Below are 22,421 nucleotides of genomic sequence, written 5' to 3'. Positions count from 1 at the left end.
ATTAAAAACCTTTTTTGTAAAAACCAGGGCATAAAAAGCTAAAAGAATAGCAGATCCTGCCAAAGGGGGCACACACCAGTATGTCTATGTACTTGTTTTAATATCTGTGATCCTGATGATAGATGTCCTTTAAAGTTCCCCCCATGGCGCTCCAACACCCGTATCCACTAAGAAGCTTTTGCCGCTTGGTAAACCTGGCCCAAACTCCATCAGTTTGGACTTGTAGACCAGATCACTGGTGGAGACTATAGTAAATCTGGTGGGCCAGACATTCACCCACTGCCCGTCCTCTGCTTGCCCAAAGTGGAGCGTCGGTCAGGGAAGCCAGAAAACTAGCGGAGAAGGCATCATGAATCTTCACCTATGAATCTATAGTATGGCACCTTTCCTAATTAATGTAGCTACTGCATATACATTGGCCCACATTTATCAAAACCAAGTGCAAACTGCACTATGTGCAGTCTGCCTGTGGAGTGTGCAGAGTGCACCAGATTAATCACAACTGGCGCACGGTCTTCATGAATCTGGCGCCTCCTGCACTGCTCTGGATGTGCGCCATTTTTTTTGGTGCACTTTATTCATGCAGCAGAATTGTGGCACACATCAGTAATAAATATGGCGCAAACTCAGAATAAGCACTAACATGACCCTTTAGGTCCACATTTTATTGTGTCTTGTAGGTCACAAAGCAGCCACAACACAAAACTGGCGCAGGCAGTTTATAAATACATGTGCAAGCAGTTTGCTCGTTCTTTTCAGTACAAAGTCAGACAGAAAACTGGTGAGAACACTTTAATAAATGTGGCCCATTGGGGCACATTTACTTACCCGGTCCAGTCGCGATCCTGCGGCACGTTGTCCGACGAGGATTTGGGGCTGCCGGGATTCACTAAGGTCGCGTCCCCGATATCCAGCAGGTGTCGCTGCTGCGCCGAGGTCCGCCGGAGTTCACCTTCTTCTTCCCGCTGCATGTAAGTGCGTGATCTTGCGACACAAATCGTTTTTTAAAGTCTGCTTTTTCTCAGAATCCGTCGGGTTGTCCGATCGCCTGTGCCAAAATCCCAGAGCAATTCTCTGCAAAATGGAAATATTCAGGAACCCCAACGAAAGTGTGGCGTTCGGACCCTTAGTAAATGAGCCCCATTGTTTCTGCATTTCACCCAAACACACATTGTAATTCATCCCTTAAAATCTAGTCCATGTATATGACTGTAGCCACAGCCAAAATACATGTATAGTTTTTCACTACTGAATAGTTGTTGCTAGTAGGTAAATCAATCTGTATCGTGTAGTTATAGCCTGAGGAGTCTCTTTTTCTAATAGAGAATGCAGCGATTTCTCCTCTCTTATTTCTTAACAGTAGGAAAGGGGAAAGGTGTCTAAAATTGGAAGTCCAACCCAGAATGTCCCATAATATCCCCTAGAAAAGTCTGCCAGCTATTCAATCAAAGAATAGCACACAGACAAATCAAAAGGTAACACACAAATGACAAATTCTATGTTCATGTGTGTGTGACGTAGATAGCCAGGTACAGAACTACTAGAAGTCAAAGTTGGTCATTCACCATTACGGGACCCCTGGTTTTGTTATTAATGGTGTTCAAAGTATTCAGTCCCCAAATCAAACTTTTATCCCATAGTGAGTGGATACATTTTATTAGTAAATATAATACATAATACAGTATAACGTATCAAAAGATAAGAAATGTTATGCAAGATGTTTCTTTTAAAGAAGAGAAACTTTTACATAATACCCGTCCAAATGAATTATTGTTATATACTGTATGTTGCATTGTGAATAAGCTGAAAATCAACACAGACAGGTTAGTTTATTTAACAGTAATTGAATATATACGTAATGAGGTTGATCAAAGGGATTGTGGAAACAGCAAGGTGCCATTGTGCAAATGATGTACATCCTACTCCCTATAACATCTGTCTAAACAGGACTGAAAACTGTGTAATGACACTGACTCACTCCCTGCCCAAACACTGCAGTCCCATAAATTATCTTATCTCAGCCAGATCATAAACCATAAATTCTAAAAACAACCTCTTGTCTGAAGCTTCACATTAGGAAAATAACCCGATGAAATCCTTTCAACTGACTCCAATCATGTTCCAGATCAGAGCCCTCTCCACAGTAAATAATGGCCGCACCGCAAGATGACACAAGGATGTTGTTCCTAAAACACAACTTTTAAAGCTGCCTATTTCCTTTAACACTCTAAACACTACTGACATGTTATCCTTTAATCTTCTTTAGTCCAGTCTTAACATGCCCATAAGATATTATCAGCCTAGACACCTTAAGATGTGTAAGGGATTTCCACTAAATTCCACACAGGATGATCTATACAAGACATGACAAAGGTGGGCAAGTGTGTCAGTACAATGGGTGATGATGTGTAGTGTTACACTGTAGGACACACTGCCACATCACCAGAGCCAAGTGTCCGTTTCATGTAATTGTGATGTAGCTTGTATGCTGTATTCTCGTGCACTGACCTACAACTAGAAAGAAAACAAGTAGTTCATTGGCTAAGTGCAGCGATAAATATGGCTTCCTACTTCCTGTACTAGAACATCTCCTGTCAGATTGACTATAAAGCGGCATAGTTAGATATTATTCCTTATAATAGACAACAAACAATAATAGCTACCAAGATTTCTTAGTGCAAATCAGCTGCTCAAAATAATCAATTTTCCTTAGAATTTTTATCATAATAGAAAATGCTTAAAGGAAAACTACCATCAAAATTAAGCATGAAAAGCCACTTACTCATAGATACAGGCAACGTTACTGCAGCAATCTGTTTATATTTCTTCTCAATGTTCTCCTTCTACCTTCTCAACATTTAGAATTATGCTAATGACTCCTTCTGCTCCCTAAGCACTTCCTCCCTCCCCTGGCTTATGTAATCTCACTGCAGCAGATGAAGTTTTGTCAAACAGTGGAAGGTTGGGGAAGTGCTCCTTGCACACTATAATAGTGTGAATCTGTAGCACAGTTTAAGCTCAGGAGCACTTTATTCTCTTTAGCAAAATTATAAAAGATTTTGATTTTAGAAGGAAGGCTTGGATAACAGATAAGATTAACAGTAAGTGTCCCTGGTTTAGCACACTTGATTTTAAGAACAATTTTCCTTTAAAAAGTTATTAAATAGATTGTACAGTTTCCAACAATATTTTACATTTTCTGATTGAGTAGTCAAAAGTTTAGACTACAAATAAGCCCCAGTTAACATCTGTGTTCTGATCTTATGTTATCTTCCATCACTAAAATGATACTAATGGAAGGTTAATGGATCTGTTAAAATGGCCATTGAGGTGCAAACTTAAAGTGTAACGAATCCGTTAATTACAGATTATCTTCCTTCACCTAAAATGATAATAATGGCAGGTCCATACACAGGTGCGAACTGGGCCTTATATCTTTCATATTTCTTTGTCCATATTTTACCTGCACCGCTCATTGATATTTATGGAAGCAGTGTAATTCTTCATTTCCCCTGTTGGAGCGCTGCAGTGAAATTCAACTTGTAAATTTTCAGCATATGTTACAGGTGGTAGATGTAGAGAGAGTGGAGTTATCAATGACCAGCTTACACGGAGGACACTTTTAACTAACAAATATTCTAGTTTGGGAAATTTTGTTGAACTGGTGTTGCGCTGCATTTCAGTAGGACATTTAAATGTTATATAGAAATGCTTAAAGGTGATGAGTAGGGGAACTGTTTCCCCCCGTGGTGATCATTGGGAGACCATTCATGCTTCTCTGGGAATTTTGGTTAAAGTACCATCACTGGATCTGTTCCCCTTGCCAGATGACATTTACAGACATACTAATAACTGTGAACAAGAGCTCAAAAGCTCCCTACTAAAAGGCATTCCTTAAGTGCCTGTCAGAGGATTTGCTGGATATGTTCTTGCCCTTCTGAACTCTTTCAGACATTTATTGGAGTGGATAAGATTGACATGGCACTTTTTTTCTGACTTGTTATTCTTATCATATTTGGAGAATCTTTATTAGCGTATTCTTTAAGCTATTGTTCAGCTTTCATAGAACATTGTACAAAGCAACATCCATGATTCTACGGCATACAGATGCTTAACTTATAACTACTGTATATATACACATGGAAGAGAAAAACTCTAGTAGCATCGCTTCTTGTCAGACTTGAATTGACTTTTAGACTAGAATGAATGTTTTGAGGAATTTTATGAAATGAGAGATTCTAGGCAGGAAAAAGAGAAAATCCAGGTTTATGGAAGGCAAAGCAGACAATACAACAAATATATGATAATATCTAATGATGTAGACTCCCAAGGTTAGTTATCATGGCTAAACATGAGTCCTAGGGTAATATTCACTTACCCAGATAAGGGTGATTTGATTTATGATACTTGAAAGTCAAATCAGTGGGTTATAAAAGTGACAATATTGTGAAAGAATAGTAAACAATGTTGCATTTCACCTCTTGTCTCACACTCTCTGGTTATCCTTGCCTTTCTAATCCTGACCTTTCCTCTTTTTAATCTTTCATCACCTCATCTTTCTCCCATTGACAGGAATTCTACTACCATTTGCTTAAGGGTAAAATTCCAGTTAAATGCTTTGGAAATTGCTGAACCGTGTTTGTGTGCATGGTCTTTTTTTCCTGGAAGCTTTCTAAACAGAAAGTTGTTCAATTTGGCAACAATGGTTATAGCTAGAGGCTTTACCACGTGACTACCTAAAATTTATCAGCCAGAACAGTATATGTCAGTGATGGCGAACCTTTTAGCCACTGAGTGCCCAAACTGCAACCCCAAACTCCCCTCATTTATCGCGAAGTGCCAACCAAAAAAAATTAAAGCAGTAACTTATTGCTCCATGTTCTTCAACAACGTTCAATCATACTGGCCTCCTGAGGACACCAACACAGTAGAAAGAAGGAGGGAAAATTTGCATAATTGTAACTTCTTTCCAGTGTCCCTCTGTACACAGAGAATCATGGGGCCAGCAGGAGGTCCTCCAAAATAATTTGGCCCTGTCTACATATTCTGCCTCTTCCTACAGTCCCAAGTAACCAAGTAAATATCACTTTAAAATATCACTGAACGGAGCATCTTTTAAGTTGCTTGGAACAGCTGGAAAATTCTTTGAGTCCTGTCTGGGGTGATGGCCCGGGTGCCCACAGAAAGAGCTTGGAGTGCCACCTCTGGCACCCGTGCCATAGGTTTGCCACCACTGGTATATGTGAAGTTATAGATTTGTAGTCTCTGGATCTCAGGAGTGATGTTTTGTCCCTCTTATTCCATAAATATAATTTTTCAAAGTTTCTCTTACTATCATGTGGATTCCTACTGTGGACATTAGTAAAAAAAAAATGCATATCCTGTTTGCAAATGGATTTCAGTTAGCAATAAGGAAAACTCAGATTATGAGAGGAAACAATATGTGAGCAATGCTAATGGCAACAAAAGTGTAAGACATCAATAGAAACTAAGGGGGAGATTTATCATTAGGCAGGATTTTAAAAAGTTGTCTAAGGGGAACATGTATTGTCGTATCTGCGCCAAAAAATTGTCGGGAACTCAGGGTTTTTGGGCGCAAAAGTGTTACAGATCATTTATAATGAGTTTGCGCCAGAAAGAACAGATGTTTCCGACTATCTCGACTCCTCCGGGGTTTTTTTTGCGCAAGTGGGCGTGGTCTAACTTTTCCAAATTATCTGTCACATTTATGTGTATTTTGACTGCATTTTTTAGGCGGAAAATTTGGTGCACAATAGACCAGGAAAAAAATGGTCAGAAAGCAAAATTAAGGTGCAGTCCATGTAAGCTTTTGGCGCACATCTCATTTTTATGGCGCACGACTGATTAGTCCCGTCTACCCATTAATTACTTACAGGTGTGCACCATTTGAATACATTGGGCTGCGCTTTCAGGAGACTGATCTCCAATGCTGACAGTCGTGCTTGCACCAGAATTAGTAAATCCCCCCCCCCCCTATGTGTCAGATTTATAGTCCAGTGTATGTGCAGTGTTAAATGCCTTCTGATGTGGCTATCAGTTGTGTGTGCTCTATGCGTATAGACTGCACCAGTCGCACGTACGTTTATCATCTGCTCAATTTCTGCCTTTTTGCAATGTTTTTGCACAGGAAATTCTCAGATACCTCAAACATAAAATTGAGCAAAAACTTTAAAATAGAACAAAAACTTCAAAATTGAGCAAAATCTCCCCCCTGTAATAGCAATGGACCCACATACACCACCTCCTATGTGGTGTAGTTAAATTTGCGTTCTTTTGAAAATTCTCAGTTGATAAATGTGGTGTATTTTTTCTGTGCCATTGGGTGACTTTAGAGTTGTGTTTTGTTCTCTCTAAAAAACCCCAGCAAAAATGATGTTTGAGCAAAAAATTGTGACAATTATATGCCAAGAAGCTACATAGGGCTAATGATAAATATCTCCCTAAGGATAAATTAAATAGATACAAAAACCAAACAAGGTTATGAAGATAAAAATAACTATTTCAGGTAGAAAATATGATGAATGGTGATGATATGAATCTCATTTCCTTCTCCTGCACTTAGGAGGCATTCCCAAGCCAGGTATTTATAACATATTTACATGACATGTCATAATTGCACTATTGGTGCAGGTTCAACCTCCTTTGACCCTTTCCTGTAGCCCGGCTGAATTGAGAGCTTGCCAAAGGTCTGCGGGAGTTCCCAAAATAACCAAAGCTATACGCTCAGCTTATGTCATTGGTCCTATAGACTTAGATGTGGCCATTTATGTGCTGCAACTCTCTGTTCAGGTCAACTGGAACACTAAATATAATATTGAGATATAATAGTAAATAGTTATTATCAGTGAAAAGAATAAACAAAAACAAGTGAGATTTCTTAAGTCTTGGCGCGAACCTGTTGCCATGTAATAAACTGCCTGAGGTAAGGATGAGAACTATTATTTTCTACTGGCTTCTTATTGTTGTAGCTGGATAAACAGGACACAAATATTGTGTAAATGTGAACAGTACACTGCTGTGGACGTGCTGTAAAAATGACATTTTCTCCTCCAGGGGATAGAAGAACAGTGCTTACTTTATTCATCCCAGCCAAAGATGTTGCTGTACAGTCATGGCCAAAAGTTTTGAGAATTATACAAATGTTAATTTTAAGTCTGCTGCATCAGGTTTTATGATGGCAATTTGCGTATACTCCAGAATGTCATAAAGAGGGATCAGCTTAACAACAATTAATTGCAAAGTCAATATTTGCCTAAAAAATGAACTTTTTCCCCCAAAACACATTTCAACTTCATTGCAGGCCTGCCTTAAAAGAATCAGCTACCATCGTTTCAGTGATTGCACCAGTAACACAGATGTGGGTGTTGGTGAGGACAGGGCTGGAGATCAATCTGTCATGGTTAAGTAAGAATCACAGCACTGGAAACTTTAAAAGGAGGCTGGTGCTTGGCATCATTACTTCTCTTCTGTTAACCATGGTTATCTCTAAAGAAACACGTGCAGTCATCATTGCACTGCACAAAACTGGCCTAACAGGGAAGAGTATCGCAGTTAGAAAGATTGCACCTCAGTCACCAATCTATCGCATCATCAAGGAATTCAAGGAGAGAGGCTCCATTGTTACCAAAAAGGCTCCAGGGCATCCAAGAAGGACCAGCAAGCGCCAGGACCGTCTCTTAACAGTGTTTCAGCTTTGGGATCGGGCTCCTAGCAGTGCAGAGCTTGCTCAGGAATGGCAGCGGCAGGTGAGAGGGCATCTGCACGCACTGTGAGGCGGAGACTCTTGGAGCAAGTCCTGGTGTCAAGGAGGGCAGCAAAGAAGCCACTTCTCTCCAGAAAAAACATCAGGGACAGACTGATATTCTGCAAAAGGTACAGGGAGTGGACTGATGAGGACTGGGGGAAAGTCATTTACTCTGATGAATCCCCTTTCCTATTGTTTGTAACATCTGGAAAACAGCTTGTTCCATGTCCTCCAAGAGCAACTTCTTCCAACCTTCCAAGAGCAGTTTGGTGATGAACAATGCCTTTTCCAGCATGATGGAGCACCTTGCCATAAAGCAAAGGTGATAACTAAATGGCTCAGGGAACAAAACATAGAGATGTGGGGTCCATGGCCTGGAAACTCCCCAGATCTTAATCCCATTGAGGACTTGTGGTCAATCATCAAGAGACGGGTGGACAAACAAAAACCAACAAATTGTGACAAAATGCAAGCGTTGATTGTGCAAGAATGGATGTCTATCAGTCAGGATTTGGTCCAGAAGGTGATTGAGAGCTGCCAGGGAGAATTGCAGAGGTCCTGAAGAAGAAGGGACAACACTGCAGATACTGACTTGCTGCAGTAACTCCTTCTAACTGACAATAAAAGCTTTTGTTACCCATAATATGATTGCACTTGTATTTCTGTATGTGATAAAAACATCTGACAAACCAGACGGGCAACAGATCATGGGAAAATATAACATTTGTGTCATTCTCAAAACTTTTGGCCATGACTGTACATTTATGAACCTCCTTTTATTCATTTATCTATGACACCCATTAAATCAATCATTTATCATTAAGTCTCTGTACATAAGGAGGCACCTGTATCATTTCCACTTTTGAATTTATATAGGATTGATCAGTATTTGACCAAATTATCTAAAACGTGAAGGAAAATTTCAGCATGTGCAGAGTAAGTTTTTAGTTTAGGTCTTGTTTAACGTTATTGGAACAGAAAGTGTTTCCTTTGACAAAGAGCAATTGATAATGAGCTTTCGGGACAGACATTTGGCCAATGCAGTGGTATAATGTCAGGAGGAAGTCTAATACACTGATAAGAAATTGATGGTACATCTAGTCCAAGTAGTATTGTGCAAAGAAACAAGGTGCGAGTTAAACCTTTGCAACTGTAGTCCCCATGATTAGTGAGTAAACTCACCAACCTAGAATAGATTTTCCAAATAGTCTTCTCCAAAAATCAGTTCAATGGTAATCTTGTGTAGTAATAAGCAGTTCTATAGGGTCTGTTCTGTGTAGAAATGTAGGTTTGATGTTTGTTGTCTGCCTCCAAAGAAAATATTGGTTCGCGTTTTCCCGACGTGTTACCCGAATATTTCCGATTTGCGCTGATTGTACCTGAATTGCCCCGGGATATTGGCGCACGCGATCGGATTGTGCCGCATCGGCGGCGGCATGTGCGCGACAGAAATCGGAGGGCGTGGCCCAATGAAAACCCAACGTATTCGGAAAAACCGCCGCATTTAAGAAGGAAAATGTGTTGCTCGGGACGCGCTAACCTTCACTCAGCCCGAGCCGGTGAACTCCAGCGCGTTCAGATGTTTTTCAGCGTAGCAGCGCCACCTGGTGGACGGCAGAGGAACTACCTTTTTAAATCCCAGCCGGACCCAAATCCAGCGCAGAGAACGCGCCGCTGGATCGCGAATGGACCGGGTAAGTAAATCTGCCCCATTATGTGTACTGGTGTGGTTTTCAAGGTCACAAAGACAAATTCTGTTCATATCACCTATTTGGCCACAGACATTATCCAAGCTAAGGAATTCTATCTATCTGCTAGAACATACAGTCACACACTGGTCTTATATTTATCTTACGGACTGATATTATTGCTTTGTATGAAATATTCAGTTTAGTCAACCTAAGTGTTTATATTCAGAAGACTTGATAAAATTGTTCTCCAGTATCTCTGTGATTATATGGATATATAGTCCTATAAATACTATAGCAAAGACACTCGGTCAAGACCTTGTGCAGTTAGAAAGTTCAAGTTTAATAAGAAATAATACTCAGGTTTACATTTTATTGAAAATATTATTCCATTCTTTTTACCTGAAATTTTTTTTACCTGAATATGTATATCCACATAACGGCTACTCCTGAGGTCATTGTAGAAGTCATCCCTTAGGGCCAAAAGATTAAGTGTCTGACACCAAAGGAACAAGCAGAGATGTGGTCAGTGGACAAGCAGAGGTCAGGCCAGGTAGTTTGTGCATAACTGTAATCCAAGCAGGTGGAGGTCAGGGCAAATGGCACAGAATCAATATGGTAATTGGGCAATGGTGCAAAATAGCGAGAGGTCTGAAAATTTCTTGTCTCAAATTACTGTAGGTGTGGTGCTATCGGGTGACAGGATGGAAGGACCTGCACAAGCCAGGGAATATACTCAGAGCCAGATTAAAGGGGTTATCCGGGTTTAAAAAATGTCTTATGGCCGGGCTGGGGAGGGCTATTTAAACACAATAAACATGTACTTACCTCCTCCGGTGCTGCCGATGTCCCGCGCCGCGGCCGGTCTTCTCTGTGCGCCGGTTTCATTACACCGGCACACAGGGAGCTTCCGGCCGGCCGTAAGCTCCCATGCGCACCATCTCCCAGCGATTACAACGCTGAGAGATAGGGACGGATGGGAGGAGCCGTCCACATCGCGGGCAGGAAGCTCCCTGTGCGCAGCTTCCGTGCCCCTGTAAACAAACAGCGGGACATCAGCGGCGCCGGAGGAGGTAAGTACATGTTTATTATGTTTAACTAGCCCTCCCCAGCCCGGCCATAAGAAATTTTTTAAACCCGGATAACCCCTTTAAGGGTGGTTGGGGCCCCTGGGCACAAACTGGTGGAGTCCCTTCCAACAATGTTTTTGTAGGTATATAGCCTGCCAGCCCCCTGTAGTATATAGCCTGCCAGCCCCTTGTAGTATGTAGCCTGCCAGCCCCCTGTAGTATGAAGCCTGCCAGTACCCTGTAGTATATAGCCTGCAGCCCCCGTAGTATACAGCCACCAGCCCCCTGTAGTATACAGCCACCAGCACCCTATAATATACATCCACAGCCCTCTATAGTATATAGCCACCAGCCCCCTTTAGAATTTAGCTGCCAGTCCCCTCTAGAAAATGGCGAAATGGCGATGTCGGCGATCTCCCCCAGCGAAGGCAGCTGTGTCTCAATGACACAGCTGACATCCTAGACCCCCATGTGTGTTCCGGGCGGCCATGAGTCGCTGACAGTCAGAAACTGGTGGGGGCCCCTTAAAAAGTGAAAGTGGTGGGGGCCCTGGGGCTCGAGACCCAGGAGCCCCTCCTTTAATCCGGCCCTAAATATATCTTGCAACCTTACTAGCAAGTAAGCTTAATAGCAAATACACAAGGGTAGTATAGTAACTAGCGAATGCTGTAAGTAGCCGGGCCACACATTGTATTATACAATGTGTTATTATAAAGCGTCCTATATACGGTACCACAAACCCATTGAGTAAAGAATTAGTTAAAATGAAGAAATACTTTCTGCCAATATCAGTACAAATTGCAATTTCAGGAGCTAGCAAGATGTTAGAGACTTGTGAATATTACTTGAGATTACTTTGGATCAGCAGGTGTGTGGGATTTACTCTGGATGTGTGAGGAAATTCAACATCTCAGCACAAGGGAATGAATGTCTGCCACATTTCATCTTTCTTCAAGGTGATTTATCACATTGTTTCTGTGGTCTCCAGTAAAATTCCAGAGAAGAAAAGGTGCCCATTGAATTTTGTTTATGACTGCCTCATGAACCAAAAGGATTTAGGATTATTTTAGACAAAACTAAAAGCAAAGAGGCCAATGTTTAAAAGAATTCATTAATTTTTTTGCTTTTTAATCGCAGCACACTGTAGGTGTCTTAGCCTCATTGGGGGTCATTTATTAAGGGCCCGATTCGCGTTTTCCCGACGTGTTACCCGAATATTTCCGTTTTGCGCCGCTTGTACTTAAATTGCCCCGGGATTTTGGCGCACGCGATCGGATTGTGGCGCATCGGCGCTGGCATGCGCGCGACGGAAATCGGGGGGCGTGGCCGAACGAAAACCCGACGTATTCGGAAAAACCGCCGCATTTAAAAACCGAAAATGTGTTGCATAAGGACCGCTTACCTTCACCTGGTCCAGCTCGGTGCATTCCGGCGCGATGAGTTTACTTTCAGCGCAGCAGCGCCACCTGGTGGACGGCGGAAGAACTACCTTATTAAATCCCGGCCGGACCCGAATCCAGAGCGGAGAAGCCGCCGCTGGAACGCGAATGGACCGGGTAAGTAAATTTGCCCCATTGACTTCTGGCATGTACACACTCTATTTTCCATATGTATCTTTCCATAGAAACTGCTTTAGGCTGGCTTCACACGAAGGTGTGCAGCCCGTAGTAATGAGTCTATGGGGCACAAGTATCATAGTTTCAGCTAGGCAAATTGTCTTTTTTTTTTAGACTTTTCCCGTTTTTTGTGACTTTTTTTGCGACTTTTGTTGGCACTCTTCAAGTGCACCTCGGTCTGCATCTTTTGCAGTGTGCCTCATGTATCTTAACTTTCCAGATGTACTGTGCGACTTTTCACCTTTTTTGCAATTTTTTTTTTTTTGCAACTTTTTAGGTGCAAATCTGCACTTGGTCCAGGGCAGGTACAAAGGAAGTTTTTTTTTTTCCATGGACCCAATTTTAACATGAAATTTGGAATTATTTCAATTGGTATTTCCGATTCCCGTTTTGCATTTGGTCTTTGTTTTGTATACTGTTAGAATGAAAAATATTGAATTTTAAGATCGAGCAGCCATTTGCCTCCAGGCCGGGTTTATCTTACCCAATGTAATGAACAAAATCTTAGGAATTCTTGAATAAATAAATCATTCCAGTTAAATTGCATGCACTGGGTTAAAAAAGACTCATATTTAATATTTCTCTTTAGTATTTTACTGTATCTTGTGTATTTTACAACTTTTTTTTATCTTTTGACAGGGAAGAAAAGTGTCTCATCTGAAGGAGAAGTAGTCCTGACACATATGAAGAGACTTCTAAACGATTATGAATACGACTCTATAAGTGCCCACAGTCTGAACGTAGATCACACTGATGCGTGTTCCGATTGTGCGTCTGAGGTTCCGGCCAAAGAAAATCTGATATGTGACCTGCCTGTGTGTGATCCTCTACAGCAATTCAAAAGATTGTTCAAGTTTGAGTCTGAAGATTCTGGGGTGGAGATACCAAGTGGAGCAAACTCACCTTCTACTCCCAAAGGTTCTGAGAAGAGTTTTGTGATGCATAGTAGAGATCCGTCCTGTGACTCTGGGGTCCTAAGTGCATCCTCATCACCCACTGTGGGCCACATGGAAATAAGCACAGGTGCCACGGTAGACGTGACCCATACCTTCCTCTCCAATGTAGAACAATTTAAAGACCATGTGGATCACAGTAAAGATAGTGACGACCATGAAAATAGTGTTGAAGATTTTATTGACTGCCAAGAGGAAGAACTCGATTTACCTCCTTGTAGTGAGGAAAATGAACCTTCAGCCACATTGTTTAATACAGAGCTTTCTTCTACTGCTGAGGAGGAAACTAAAGAAATGGAGGACTTTTACCAAGATACTTTTGATGAGATCCAGAATTTGCATCAATTAAAAAGATGCCAAACAAGTGACAGCCTGGACGAATATATGGATGAATGTTGCAGGCTTAGCGAGGTAAGCAGGGAGTCCTTGCATCATATTTCTTTATGGACAAGGTCTTCAGTTATTTCCTTCAGTGAGGCCCCATTTACACGGCCCTCGTGGGGACTTATATACGTCCCCATAGACGGCTATGGTGATTTGGTGGTGGTACGGTGCCACAGGGAAATGATAGGGCATGCTCCTACCCTTCCTCCTCTTCAGCATGCCGCCATATGCTTGCCATCTATGGCCGGGTGAACATACATTAGTGTGAATGCATTCTTAGTGTGAGATAAAACCAGGAGTGGTCCAACACATCGAACAGGTGCAAGTCCTTTCAGCAACTATACAGAGATAAGGTATAAAGGAAAGACTGGCACCAGTTTAGTGTGTTCCACCACACCTGGTTTTGGCTCAAAAAACTGAAGGAATAAACTGCTGCCGTAAACAGTCTTGTTAAGATTTTAAATGCAGTTTTGTCAATTTGACCCCTTAACACTCTGCGCCATAGCTTTACGGCACAGAGGTGCGGGGGGTATATGAAGAGGGCTCACGGGCTGCGTCGCGTTCATATAAAGTTCTAGAAAAATTCTGTCCATATTCAAACTATAATACTATTCTTTCGGAAGTGAACAAACATTTTTATATTTTTGCCCATAAAAGGTGAGGGGGCTTATTTAACACCTGCTTTCTAAATAGAGAGTGAACCATTAATGACTTGTAGGAAGGATGTTCCTAACAAAAGACATTTCACAGTAAGTAAATGGTAATGAATTTATTGCTTATTGGCAATATAGAATATATAGATATAGATGGCGACAGCACACCGACTCCTAGTAGTTCCTATTTCAGAGCCATAAGTGTTCCTTATAGTCCATTGGTGAGATGCAATAGTCACATTGAGAAAGTTTTTTTGGGGGCCATGTATTTTTTTCCCATACCATTTGGTACCATTTGACCTAATCCTAAAATGAATTGTTATTGCTATCATTGATATGAATGAGATGTTGCAAATAAAACTTACCTGCCTTAGTATTAATACTATACGGGATTGAATATTGCCATTTTTGGAGAGCAAAGTTCACTTCTAGGCATCTCCAATATCTAAGCAGAACATTTCCCTGACATTTCTGGTAGTAGGGAGGGGCTGGCCAACAATATAGCAGCTGATAGTAGTTATTCATTAACAGGTTCTTCTATTGAATGCTTGTGTTCTGGGCCGGTGACAAATAATGTTGTTTCGACCAAGGAAAATATTTGAGCTGCCCAAGTAGGTACAGTATCCAAACCACTGAAATGTGGCAGAACTTTGCGGTTAACGGAGCTTATTTAATGGCACAACTAAATCTGTTACTCAATGTCTGTTTGCTGTTTCAAAGCCAAAGTTTTACTCAGCTTTTTTATGTTGCTTAAGTACACTATAGTGCAAGACAGATTCCATTCCCAAAACTGATCATCAACACGATAGAGGTTGTCTCTTTTCCATAACCATTTTGGAGATTACAGTTCAGCTGAGATTCTTGTTAGGGGATGAAACCAACCAAGCCTGGGCCAAAGTATATTAGCCCTTAAATATTTACCATGGTCTGTAGCTTAAATACTCCTTCACCTTGATAGACCTTAATGGGATTTTCCTGGAATCCAATTCCTAGAAAACTTGGCGGCAGGGGTGAAGGTGAGAAAAAAAAAATAATACTCAACCCGGTCTAACTCTCGGTTCCCGCATTGCTCTAATATTTTTGGTTTTTGGACTTGTCCTAAGTCAGAATTTCTGAGTGGTCATGCTTAGTCTATCGGCTAATGAGTGGCCTTCTTGAACCACTGGACATCACTTAAATTTTGTGTTGGGACATCACTTCCTGGGTTGTACAACGAGGCCAGGCATTGTCTTATCTGAGTTCTGTGACCCGGCCAGGTGAAAGTCCAAAACCGGAGCAATGAAGGAGCTAACTATGTTTTTTGGGTCTAACTATCTGTCTGACTATCATATCCTCTTGATAGAAGAGCTTTCACCAGTATTGCAGGTGTCTGGTGGTGGTTTCATCTGACATCTTTCTTTTGTGGCTCTTCTTTCTTGCTCCTTTGAGAAGGGAACTGACTGTGATGTCTAAATGCCCTTCTATATTAGGAGGGTACTGTCTTTGTAAGTCTAATGTACAGTTGTGGTGCTATATGTGATACCTACATGCTTATTTTCTGTACTGATAACTTAACTACTTAACACAGTTATGACTAGTGACTGCAACATAGTTGCATTATAGTTAGAAATCCACTAATCCCATCAGATCCTCAGGCTGCTGCTCAATCCCCTCCTCTCTCTTGTAGCGTTATGTGGCAGCTTGTTCAGGTTGACTGCTATACATAAGAACCAGCGCACCAGTGTCGGATCTTTCAGAGCAAATGGATACCTAGATTGTACACTAGTAACTAAACCACCAGTGACGCACAAATATATTTAGGCAACAGATCCTTAGTAATGGGATAGTGTGTTAATTTCAAGGCTTTTAAGGTCCAATATACAGTTATATACCATAAACCTTTTTTTCACAAAGTAGCTCCAACATGTAACACTGTCTATATTCATTTTATTAAATAGCCCACTGTGCAACCATGTACTAATATCTCCTGCACAGTGCAAAAAACATACCCAAAAATATAGGCCTAATGAAGGATACTATTGTGGTATCCGTTGAATTTATACATTTGCCATATGAGCCAAAAGCATAGAAAGGGGTATTTCTAGATCTTTAAATCGAGGTATTTGTAGATTCAGTAAGAATCTTTAGATTTTCCTGCATTGAATCCCAATTTTTTTTACATTGGCTTCAGGTAAATTTCACCCTCTAGTCCTCTAAAATAAGAATTTCTTATAAAAATTTTCTATAAAAAAAGGCCTTATTTTATTTTATTACATTAGTGATAGTGTTAAGATTAGATTTAGGGTTAACCCTGACTCTATCACTAATCATAATGAAAAAAAAACTGTGTTTAAGGAGGGGGTTGTACACCAATTTCCAGAACAATTAGAGCGACTTTTGTTTGGACTGATTTGATTCAGACCATACCTAAATCTTTGGAAAAATTCAGCGAATTTGGTCATTTGTACCTGTGATATGGAAGTGCCACTTACTGGCAATGCTGGAGGTAGGACCAGGAATGAATCTACACTGTCTTCTGCCTGAGGCAAGCTATAGAATGGCACCCTGCCACCCAATCCAGAAGTGATATAACAAGTTACTTTTTGTAGTAAGTGACTTCTCCATGCAGTGTCTCGCACCCATGATGACATCGGGTGTCAAGAGAAACGATTTTTAGGCGTCAGATCCTTCTTTTTTTCAGCTGACTGCGCTTCTAATCCATTTTGCTGCATGTGGCACTGACTGAGGCAAGAGGCCCATTCATTTAATGGATGGTTCATCCCTGGGTAGGCCTTTCGCCACTCTCAAATTGATCACATATCCTAAACATAGATTAAAACTTGGACGGCCCCTTTAAGGCTAAAACATAGTCTGCACAGAACTTAATTTTATTGAATGACGGAATTGATAACATAACTGTACAAGTCATAATATAAACCATACCCAGGAATGCGACACTGTGGGGCACATTTACTTACCCGTCCCGTTGATGCCGCCGATCCGGAATGTCCGACGAGGATTCGGAGCTGCCGCAATTCACTAAGATCGTGCATCCAATTTCCTGCATGTGTCGCTTCCCCCCCGCTGAGGTCCGCCGGAGTTCACCTTCTTCTTCCTGGTGCAAGCAAGTGCTGATCACAATTTTTGAAGTTAAATTCCGTTGTTTGTCCGAATCAGTCGGGTTATCCAACGTCCACACCCCCCGATTTGTGTCGCATGCAAGCCGACGCCAATGCGCCACAATCCGATTGCGTGCGCCAAAAAGCCGGGGCAATTCAGCGGAAAACGAAAAAATTTGCGAAACCCGACGTCCAACGGACCCTTAGTAAATGTGCCCCTGTATATTCTACGGTGAAATACCAATGGGCGTAAATAGTGTTTCGTTCTATTGTAAAGAATCCGTTACACAAATATTGACACTCACATCGTGTAAGACAATAAATATTTGACAGATTTCATAGCAGAACCAAAAGGATTTAGCAGCAAGAACTGGTTGTTAAGCCTTTGTATATGGCCTGTAAGTGCACTGACTTGTGATTATTAGGCTGCACACATCATTGTTCATTGGGCCGGATTTTTCTTAGCTGGTCGCCGTACGGCATTCCACCTCTCTACGTGGCCCCTGTACCTATAGCAATTAGTGATTATTGGAGGCCACACATGACAGACAGGACACAAGACACAGAACACCCACTAAAGGATATTTAAAGATGATTTCAAATCCCTTGCAGCCCATAGAGAATGCATTGCCTTTGTCTTGCCTTGTAACTTTTTCATGGTACAACAAGCTACATTTTTCAACACAAGTTCTACATTGATTAAATTATTTATGTTTCAAGCCAATAAAGGCATCTTTGTTGAATGAGGCTTTATAAGCAGCCTGGCGCGGCTCCAGCTCCCGCTGCTTCTATACTTCACAAGCTCAGGTTTATCCTCTGCGCTGACAGATTGTTGTTTTCTGTTCAACCTGTATCATCGCCGGGGCTTTAAAAGCAATCATGTAATTTATCTCCAGAAGAAAAAGAAAATTGTGATCAGAGATATTGCGCTTTGTTAAACATTCATTGAAAGGGACATCAATCTTGCAAGAACATTGTAAACATTGAAATGAAAATTAAACAGTATTAAAGGATTGGATGATATGTTTACTCTGCTACACGACTACAAAGTTACTCCTAGCAGATTACGCATTAACCTTTCATAGATATTATGACGTGTAATAAAAACTGATTTTTACTACAGTATCCAGCTAAAGAATAGAGGGCAAGAAACACAAAAATGCATTACAAAGATAAAGGGGAAGACACTTTTCTCATATAGCATATGCTACAATGTTTCATACAGACATGGAGGACTGCAGTTTCCTTATTAGTGGGGAACCTAGCGAAGAAGAAGACTATTCAGCTGCCTATTCAGCCTATACAGCTGCCTTATACAAAACAGGTTTGTATCATCAGGGCCGGATTATAGGGGGGGGGGGGCGCGGGGCTCGTGCCCCGGGGCCCCCACCACTTTACCTTTAAGGGGGCCCCCACCAAATGTGGGCAATTCGGGCAGTCGCATGACCGTTATGGTCGTTATTGCTGGGGAGTAGTATATAGCGATTGCTGTTCCCTGTCTGGACTACATTCCCATGTCTGGACTACCATATTTTGTGCCCAGGGGCCCCTACCAACCTTTGTGTATCATAATTTTGGGTTATGAGTACCTGGTAAAGGGAATCTCTTACCACCTTTTTTACAAATTCAGCTAGTGACAGGTACCTATAGAGCTGTATTAACACAATGGCACCTTCCTTTTACCTTAAAAAATGTTTGCCTCACAACCCCACATAATGAACTTTGTGCACTCACCTGGCATACAGGCAGATCCAGTGGTAAGTCAGAGAGGCGGGGCCTCTGCCGCCAAGTCCAGAGGCCCCTTCCAACCTCACTCCCTTATATTCCACCTAATCCTCTGGCTGAAGAGACCATGCCCCTTCTGGCTCACTGCTGGATCTGGCTGTATGTCAGGTAGGTGCACAAAGTTCATTTTAACTTGTTAAACTGAGTGTACAAAAAATAAAACTGGTTCACTCAGTGTAGGCCCAACCGTGCACCCGTTTGCCTCCCTATTAATAAATCTGGGCCACTATGTACAATCTGCTCAGCTCCTCTTGCTCTATAACATGCTGCCTGCAGATAGGACACTTTGTACACACTGCTTAGCTACTTCTACTCTATTTCATGCTACATGTAGAAAGGATACAATGTATAATCTTAGCCTCTCTAAGCTTAGCCTCTGCTGCTCTATAACATGCTGCCTGCATATAGTAGACTAGATATAGGACACTATGTACAATCTGATCAGCTCCTCCTTCTCTATAACAACCCTGTACATAATGGATGTAATGATGACAGCAATTCTGGAATACAGATTGGTGTTGAGCTCCATTATTGTGTATACTGGGATAAGCAGAGTAGTCTGTATTTATGACATTTAACCTTTTGAACTTTTTACCTTTATATCAGGTAGGTCATTTCTATGACCTGCAACCTTTTCCATATCATTCCTTAGCTTTTCTCTTAGTGAGAGCTGTAAAAGTGGATAAATACACTTTGCTTTATTACACTTTAAAACAATAATTACATTTTAAAGAAAACATATTCTCCAGTTTCTCCAGACTTTAATAACTTATCCTTCATTGGAAATGAAATAGAAGCACCGGTCCCTGCCTTAGGCGATCCTCTGGTTGGGTAAAAACAAAGGCATGGAGAATATTATAAGACTTACTCAACCCTCAGGTTTTATTTTTACATCTTTATCTGGTGGAACTCATATTCACTCAAAACCATCATTTCCTGTATAGGAAATGGCCAAAACACTATTATTTCAACAAAAAGTTAAAAAAGACAGCAGCAGTATGTCATTTGTAAAAGGAGCATTGTAGTGTTACATTACACGGTAGATACATTCTATAATATTGATATAATGTACATTATAATCAAAGGACCTAATAAATCTCTCTCTCTTTATCATTAATGAATTTAAAGAGGTTTTCTCGGATCAGGGGTATTTACATATAGGACCTCAATGGTATAAAAATAGCACACACTGTATACTCACATTTGTCCTCCCTCCAGTTCAGTGTGTCTTCACCCCAGAGCCTCTGTCTGGTCTTTAAAATTTATACGTGCAGGTTAAATGGGCGCTAATTTTTTAACAAGTGCATCAAATCAATAGTAAAGGTACAGGCAGTCCCCGGGTTACATACAAGATAGGGTCTGTAGGTTTGTTCTTAAGTTGAGTTTGTATGTAAGTCGGAACTGTATATTTTATCATTGCAATCGCAGCCACAACTTTTTTGGTCTCTGTGACAATTGGATTTTAAAAATGTTGCGTTGTCATAAGAATCAGGAATAACACTAAAGCTTCATTACAGACACCTGTGATAACTGTTACAGCTGATCATTGTAGCCTAGGACTAAAGCACAATAAACTACCAATATCCAGAGGTCCGTTTGTAACTAGGGGTCATATGTAAGTCGAGTGTTCTTAAGTAGGGGACCGCCTGTATATACAAAAAACTTGGTTCTTCTTCCAATACTTTGTCTGTTTCCATCCTCCTGCTTTCCCCATGAAGTCTCCTCTCAGTTCTATCTTGCTAGTTAGCAGACAGCAACATAATGAGGTGTTACTCTATGCAAAGGGGTCACATGGGAGACACATAAAGAGGTACGTCTTGAGGTGAATGAGAGTTTTGGCTATTCCGTGGAGTCCTGCGCTGGTCGCCCGGGGGGCTCCCTATCTGAATTCTAGCTACATACAGAAAACGCCTTGCAGGCATGCAAGTCTAATCTACACCTCTAAACAGCAGCGGACTCTCTTTTTCTTTTCACGAGTTGTGCCAGTCACTGTTTAAACTCCCTCCTTTTTTATTGGTCTACACATGATTGCGCTCTCTCCTCAGCCTTTAAAATAATTTTATCTATGCAAAGGGGAGAAGGGTAGATTGATTCACAGCCGTTAGGTCTGCAATCAAGAATACAGACTAGAAAATAAACTATAGATAAATATTGAAGAGATTGGAGCTGTTAAAACCTTAAAGGGAACCCGTCAGCAGAAATTGGCCTAATAAACCACTAGCAGTATGTTGTCAAGAAGTTGAACAACTTCTATATCATTTTTCTTTCATGACCCTGCTTGGTGGCATGATTCAGAAAATCAACTTTGAAGTTAGCTGTATAAAGTCAGGGAGGCGGAGAGTTTAACACTGAATTCAAGCTCTCCCCGCCTCCGAACACCACCTCCCATGTGATTGACAACCTGCGAGAGAGAGATTGACAACAAAAGATCTAATCAATGATGTCCCTGGACACAGGCCTATCAATTACAGTGAAGGGGGCCTTCTAAAGTAGGAGAAGCTTGACTTCAGTGTTATACTCTCCGCCTCCTTGACTTCATAAAACCAATTTACATTTCACTTCAAAGTTTATTTTCTGGATGATGCCACCACGTTAGGCCATGAAAGAAACATCATCTAGATGTTCAGCCGTTTGACAACATACTGCTAGTGGTTTATTAGGCCAATTTCTGATGACAGGTTCCCTTTAAGATTATACATCATAATAACCAGAAATTTCTGATATAATGTGCACATATTGATGTCTGCAAAGTGTGTTGAAATGTGAGGGGCACTGTAGGACATCTATAGATATTCTTGAGGGTTAATTTAACTGATTGCTCCACATTTCAACATTGTTCAATAAGACACACATGAAAGAGTAAGTGGTGACTTGTCTCTCATCTGGTCAGATGATTCCAGCTAAAAGGCTGTAAGAAGATCAGGATTTTCTAGCACTTCCTGAGCCTTACAGAAGAGGAAGCCGAGATCAAGAAGAGGAAAACCATGCTGTGATGTTGTTCCCAGCAGCAGACTCTATTTCTGATCGCTAGGATGTTATTAAAAGAAGCTCACCAAGTAGACAATGGCTTCTTCATTCCTTGGGGGTTTGGGTACTACGCAGGTCTGTGGTTTTTAAGGGGAATTTCATCCCTCTCATCATTTTTACGTCATCTTTGTTATTTGAAGGAAATTCAGCCTTGGTGCAGGTGTCGTGAGATAGTTCTTTGGGAATGCTTTGAGTGAATTTCCATTTTTTTCCCCAGTTCAGTTGACTTACAGACGACCCCTAGTTACAAACGGACCTCTGGATATTGGTAATTTACTGTACTTTAGTCCTACGCTACAATAAACAGCTGTAACAGTTATCACAGGTGTCTGTAATGAAGCTTTATTACTAATCCTGGTTCTGATGACAACCCAACATTTTT

The 22,421-nt window shown here is 41.1% G+C and overlaps 1 protein-coding gene across 1 annotated transcript in view; it reads left to right on the top strand.

The window, feature by feature from the left end:
* The window catches only part of LOC140106668 (uncharacterized), a 52,248-nt gene that overhangs the window by 1,634 nt on the left and 28,193 nt on the right, over positions 1-22,421 (top strand). Inside the window, exon 2 of the mRNA XM_072131221.1 lies at positions 12,779-13,503. Within this exon, the coding sequence (XP_071987322.1) occupies positions 12,779-13,503 (725 nt within the window). The remainder of the gene's footprint in view (positions 1-12,778; positions 13,504-22,421) is intronic.

Source organism: Engystomops pustulosus, chromosome 11 (genome assembly GCF_040894005.1).
Source record: "Engystomops pustulosus chromosome 11, aEngPut4.maternal, whole genome shotgun sequence".
NCBI lineage: Eukaryota > Metazoa > Chordata > Amphibia > Anura > Leptodactylidae > Engystomops > Engystomops pustulosus.
This window is presented reverse-complemented; position numbering and strand designations above follow the sequence as displayed.